This window comes from Corvus brachyrhynchos, unplaced genomic scaffold, assembly GCF_000691975.1.
Source record: "Corvus brachyrhynchos isolate BGI_N302 unplaced genomic scaffold, ASM69197v1 scaffold66, whole genome shotgun sequence".
NCBI classification, from domain to species: Eukaryota; Metazoa; Chordata; class Aves; order Passeriformes; family Corvidae; genus Corvus; species Corvus brachyrhynchos.
In genome coordinates this window covers 3,314,062-3,320,192 of record NW_008238440.1, presented here as the reverse complement: position 1 = coordinate 3,320,192, position 6,131 = coordinate 3,314,062, and the positions used below count along the sequence as shown (strand labels likewise).

Sequence of the window (6,131 nt, the reverse complement as noted above, 5' to 3'; positions counted from 1 at the left end):
GTTGTCAACCTTTAGAATTCTAGCTTAAAAGATTTTGTGTGCTAAGTAATTATCTTACTTATTGCAGCTTCTTTATAGGGGGATAGTAGATATTCTTGATACCTTCTGCTAAACTTTCAAAATTTTTTCTCCTCTAAGAGTCCAAAAGAACAATTTCTGTGAAAGTGGTTCTATACATTTGAAGTTCAGTTGTCTGGACTTTGTTCTTAATTATAATTTCCCTATGGATATACATTTTGCACAGTACAGAAAATGTCACTTAATGGTTTAGTACAGAGAATCTTACAGCCCAGAGGATGCCACTGTGACTTGTCAGAACACTTTTTGTTCCTAACACCCATTTCTCACAACCCAGAGCTGAAGGCAGTCCTGTCACCTGGTGTTACCTTGGGCAAAGGTCTGTTTCTCCAACACTGCGGGAATCAAGGGATGACAGAATTTCAACCATTAGTTGCTCAAAAAGCAAATCTTTGTATTTCAGTTCCTGAGGTTTTTCTAGTCTAATCCACACACGCTCCTCTGAATTTTTTCGGGGATGAAAATCTGTTATAAACAACTCACACTAAATTAATTTCAGCTATTTTAACTATACATGAAAGGCATTTTTTAACATTCAAATCTGAGCTCCGTATTAGCCACAGTGAAGAAAATTAACTCTACCCCAGCCCAAACCAGCACACATTTCAGTGCTACTGTAAATGCTACTTGAAGCAGTATTAAAGTGTCTTTCTAGGAAACAAGTGTAGCACAGAATCACAGAATTTTTAGGGTTGGAAGGGACCTCTGGAGGTCACCAACTCCAAGCCCTGCTCAGGCAGGGTCACCTGGAGCAGGTGACACAGGTATGTGTCCAGGTAGGTTTGGAATCTCCCAGAGAGGGAGACTCCACACCCTCCCTGGGCAGCTATTCCAGGGCTCTGCCCCCTCCAGGGAAACAAGTTCTTCCTCATGTTGAGGTGACACTTTTTGTGTTTTAGTTTGTGGCCATTGCTCCTTGTCCTGCTGCTGGGCACCACCCAAAAGAGTCTGGCACCATCCTCTGACACCCCTTGGAGATATCTGTATAAAGAAGCACTGGAGACTCTGCTGAAGTACAGCAGCAGTGTGCTTTCCCAAATTAATTCAGTGTTGTGTGTGACACAGGCTCTCAGTGCTGGGATCCCAGCTTCCAGTTGATCCAACACTCCTGAGCTTTTCACACAGCACTCCCACCTGCAGGATATCCTTGATCCTGCCTCTGCTGCTCACTGGGATCCTTCTCTGAGCAGATTTTTTTTCCTGCTACTAAAATGGCAAAGAAAGATTTTTTTCCCCTTCATTTTAGTGAGATGAAGTGGCTTGCAGAAGAATTCTGTGTACTCCTAGTGCAGAACTAAGTGTCAGGAGCAGGGGCAAGGGAAATGGCAGCAGTAGCCGGACCTCTCTCTCCTGGTGGCAGTGAACAGTTAAAATGCTCAAGGCTTCTCTTGAAAATTGTGGTGGTGGCCACAAAATACTTTGGTAACAAATGGAGGCAGATATAAAACCTGTAACACAGGTTAATGCCTCTACAAAACCAAGTGTCCACAGGGCTGTTTCCCTCTTTAAAGCTAAAGGAATGTTATCAAACTTTCTAAACCTGTTTTTGAAGTCAGGAGGAAAATTAGCTCAGACACAGCTTCAAAGGAATGCAGAGAGTTAACAGGAGTATTTAACAGGAGTATAATCCAGTATGGCATTTGTAAAGCTGGGTCTTCCAGTTGAGAAGAATTTACCTTGTACTGGAAGAGTATTTCAGGAATAGGTCTGTGAGGGGAATAAAGAAAAGTAGGATGCCCAGCTGGCATTAAGAACAGTCAGAAGGAATCTGACTGATGAATTAAATGGATTTAAACTTATGGAAGTTGCCTACCCTTTACAAAGGTGACCATTCAGGTTTCCTTGCCAAAGGGATCATTAAGAATTTGTGTAACTCCTTCTGGTTTTTACTGTCCCAAAGCGGTGATGTGGTTGTGGGTTTTTTGAAAACTGTTTTGACAAAGAGAATCACCTCCTTGAAAACAGGATCAAGGCCACAGGTGAGAGGACAATCCCCCAAGCAGATTACAAAAAAAGCACTACAGACTCAAGTGTGATGGCACAGCATGGCTTGCTCGGTTCTGTCGATGATGACATAAGGCTCCTGGGTGTCACTCACCGGTGAGTTACAGTTCTGCAGCTTCCCTTCACTGCCTCCAGCAGAGTCACGTCCAGGCTGCACCAGGCTCCTGCCCCGTGTGCTGGTCCTGCCCCCGTGTGAGGGCTGCACATCAATGCTTTGGGGGGGGATGTAGGTGAGGTTGGGGGGCTCTCTAACATGCCTGAAGCACTCGGAAGCTGGGTGTGCCTTAGCAGGATCCACGAACAGTCTCTTGCTGTCAGAACCAGTAGTGGAATCCTCCGTGTGCCCAGCAGTGCAGCACAGACCTGAAGATGGCTCAGTGTGTGAAGCTGCTCTCTTGTGCAGCTCAGCATCAGTCAGGTATGTATGCTTTATTTGGGAGTGATTAAATTCTCTAAGGTGCCTCTCACTTGTTCCTGCATATGCCACTGCCTCAGGCTGGCCAGTTTCCTCTACTGGATACATAAGTTCTTCCTGAGCATCCTTGATTTGTAGTTTTGTGAAGGTTAAAGACAGCTCACACACATCCTCTTCCCTGGGGATGCTGCAGTTTTGGGCAAAGTCCTTATAGGGCAGAGACTTCAGCTCAGTGGGTTCATCACGAGGGGCTGGGTCTATGCAATTTATGGCATCATTAATTTCTGCTTCAATTGATTCTTCTGGGATTTCTGGAGCTTCGAACTCCAAGGTGGTTTTGTTGTCACAGCAGCTGTCAGCAAACATGGCGAAGGCTGGGGGGCCGCTGGCTCCTGGGGACAGAGGTGCAGGCCCCAGCGCTCGTGCAGCTGACTCTGCAGCCACTGCCAAGGCACACTCCTCACTCAGACTGGCTCTTGGCTCCTTTTCCAAAGCCTTTGGAGAGAGATTCTCACCGAAAATCGGTGTTTGTCCTATGACAATGTCACTGTATTTGATCAGGAAGTCCTCGCTGTCGGAGCACTTGCCTGGGAGATGCATGGCGTTGATGCCTTTCCTTTGGTGCTCCTGGAGGCTGGTGGGAGATGCAGCAGCTGCTGACTGAGCCACGTCCCCTTTGATCCTCAGATTCCCAGCAGCTTCAAAGGATACAGCACAGGTAGCTGAACACTTCTGCTGGGGAGCAAGGCACAAAGGTGTCTCACTGTTCCCTTCATTTTCCAGACTTTTGGTGTCTCCTCTCTGGGGCGTCTGATCTTCCTCATCCTCCTCTCCTTGATGCTGATGTGTTTGTGTTCCCTGCTGCTGCAGGCTCTTCTCCAAATTGCCATGTTTTTCTTCATTTGTCACTTCGAGGATGGCTTCACACTCGAGTCTTGCCAGGAATATTTCAAATGCAGTCTGCTTCATTTCCTCATTGTTTCTCTTTTCGACAAGTGAAAACTCTGTCGCTGTAGTTGCAACATAACCTATTTTCTCCAGGACTGCTTTCACAATGTCCTCTGGGAGCACTGGCTGGATGTAGTAGACAAAATTCCCAGTGAAGGTCTGGAACAGAACGCAACATGGAAAAGCCGGTGAACACTGGGGGAGTGGGGTGCAGGGAAATGTGAAATAGTTGATTTCCTAAAGATCAAAAATACTTCAAAACTTGCTTCAAAACATACTTCAAAACTGTGTTCCTAGAAGTCTGAATTTTGAATTGCAGTGACTGAGGCTTTTCCAACAGCACTATTTTGGCAGCCTCTCGAGCATTGTAGCTTTGCTACAGCACATCACTTTCAGTGTAGTTTTTTTTTTCCTCACCTTCCCAAGGCATCTTCTGAACCTCAGGAATTAGAGATCCTTGGTTCTACATAGATGACCTTTTGTATCAAATTTAATTATACAAACAAGGGTCAATCTTTAATTAAGGATGTTACTCCTTATCACAATTTATATAAAAATCAGACCTCATAGTGCAATTATACTTCTCTAATTCATTCTGTATATGATACTCCCTTTCAATTACCACGTGGAATATTTTTCATTTGTAGAGATCGAGATTGGCCTGCTATCCCAGCATACATCACTGGTGGACCATGTAGCGTGGGAAGACTTACTTTGCTAACACCCAGTGCAAAACTGCTTGCTTTTATGAGACATAAAAGTAAAAGGTCTATTCTTCCAAATAAGTCAGATTGTAATGATAATTTTGTACCCTTCCAGTTTAAACCTGCTGGGGTCTTGGCTAGGAGTACCCATATTCAGAAAGGAAGAGAGTAAGAAAATAATTTTAATCAAACTAGAGAAACTCAGAAATAAACCTTATGTGTTCTGCTAAACCTAAGCTTTTTAAACAAACAGAGGTTCATTGAATGAATCACTGAGTCTTTTCCTAAAGAAACAGATATGATGCACTCACTGTTAATCACATTTCTTGCAGAAGCTGCTGAGAAGTCTGTAACATTTTCCTACAGACTCCTGCTGTGAACTTTACTACCCTTGAATTAAACTGCCATTGTTTGAAAGCACCTTTCTGCAGGGAGACTATTCTAAAAGAAATATTGCCCAAACACCTCTCTTTGCACAAGCTGTCTGCAAAACAGCAATAAAATGCTGCTGCTGTGCAAAAACTTAAAAAAATTGTTCAACATGTGCTTGGTTTTAGAGCTACTCCAGGCACGAGGCCTAGTTTGTAACCTGGAAGTGGTTTTTGGTTTTGTCTGAAACCCTGTGACAGGAGAGACTATTCTGAGCTAGGCATGACCAACTCCTGGCAAGTCATAACAGAACAGAGGTAGGAATGCAAAGTCACAATTTCCAGGAGTGGGGTACCTTGTTTTCAGGCTGCCCAGCTTGGGACAGACCAAGGCCGAACCCTGGGCATTAGTGTCACAAGCAGGAGGTTCAGGAAAACAAAACTGACCCCCAAAAATGCCACAGTAAAATTCTCACATAAATTTGTCAAGAGTGTCCTGCACTCCCCTCCTTTTGTTTCTTCTGAAGTGGGGGCAGCTGCAGGCACTGCAGGGACATCAGAGGAGGTGAGAGGCAGGACATGGGAAATACTATTCCATGTATAGCCAGTAGCTTTTTATCAAATCTGTATGTACACAAGGTACTGGTTGTTCTCCAACTTGTGCCTTGCAGCAGAATTACTTCAGGCCTGCAGCAGGCTTTCTTGCCCTTTGGGTTATCCACAGTGCAGCCTAGGATTCTCATGTTAGGAAAAGCTGAACCCATGAAGTGTACACCTGACTATCTTATGCTTTGCCCTGTTTTAGGGAGATGAATGAGAAGAACAGGCATCTACAGCTGACTGAGAATCCATATGCGAGACCTAAGTGCAGGAAGAAGCAAAGAAATGGCTTTTCCTCACTAGTACCTGTTGCCAAAGCAAAGGAAGTAAGTTTGCATTTGGGTGTTTGGGGATTCTGTTTAAATTTGGGATGTGTGAAGATGGCTGTTGTCTTCTGGGCAATGGGACGGGTTCAGTGTGCTGGGGAAGTGTGGTAACTGTGACCACCCTGCTGCAAAAAGCAACAGCAGTTCCTCTTTCCAAGGGGCTTTCCCTGCCCACTCCAGCAGCTGCAGGCTCTGAGCCGGCATGAGGGACCAGAGAAGCACTGGCTCACCTGGCTTTTGGCACGAAGCCACTGGAGATGGCCACTGCTAAAAACATCCCTACTTACAGGCAGATTTCGGTTAAAGATTAGTATGATGACAGGCAAAGCCTTTCAGAGTAGCTTTTACCTTCTCTGCTGTCTCACCACAGCCGAGAGGTTCCGTTCCCAACCCCCGGAGCTGCTCAGCACTCCCGGCCTCAGCGAGGACAAGGCCTGTGAAGGCCAGTGAACGTCTCTGAGCACACCCGCTTTGCACTGGGCACCCCGTCCCGAGCAGGATGTGCCCCGGCCCCGCTCCCAGCACCCTGTCCCGAGCAGGATGTGCCCCTGATCCCGCTCCACCTCCCGGTGCCGCTGCCGAGCCCCGGCCCGGGGAAGCGGCCTCGTAGCCCCGGGGCGGGCTGCAGTGCCGTACCTTCAGGGAGCGGATCTCCCGGCGCCAGGGGCACAGCAGGAGGTTGACGCAG

General features: G+C 46.3%; 1 protein-coding gene across 1 annotated transcript; it reads right to left on the bottom strand.

The window, feature by feature from the left end:
• Positions 1-76: 76 nt before the first annotated feature.
• LOC108447240 lies at positions 77-6,125 on the bottom strand. Its single transcript, XM_017736591.1, has 2 exons — positions 6,080-6,125; positions 77-3,604 (listed from the first exon to the last, which is right to left on the bottom strand). Exon 2 carries the CDS (start codon positions 3,464-3,466, stop codon positions 2,105-2,107), a length of 1,362 nt encoding a protein of 453 aa, XP_017592080.1. The 5' UTR covers positions 3,467-3,604; positions 6,080-6,125; the 3' UTR covers positions 77-2,104.
• Between the last annotated feature and the right edge of the window lie 6 nt (positions 6,126-6,131).

What these genes read in the sequence shown, in the direction of transcription:
- LOC108447240 (XM_017736591.1), bottom strand. Translation starts at nt 3,466, where the DNA reads ATGAAGCAGACTGCATTTGAAATATTCCTGGCAAGACTCGAGTGTGAA.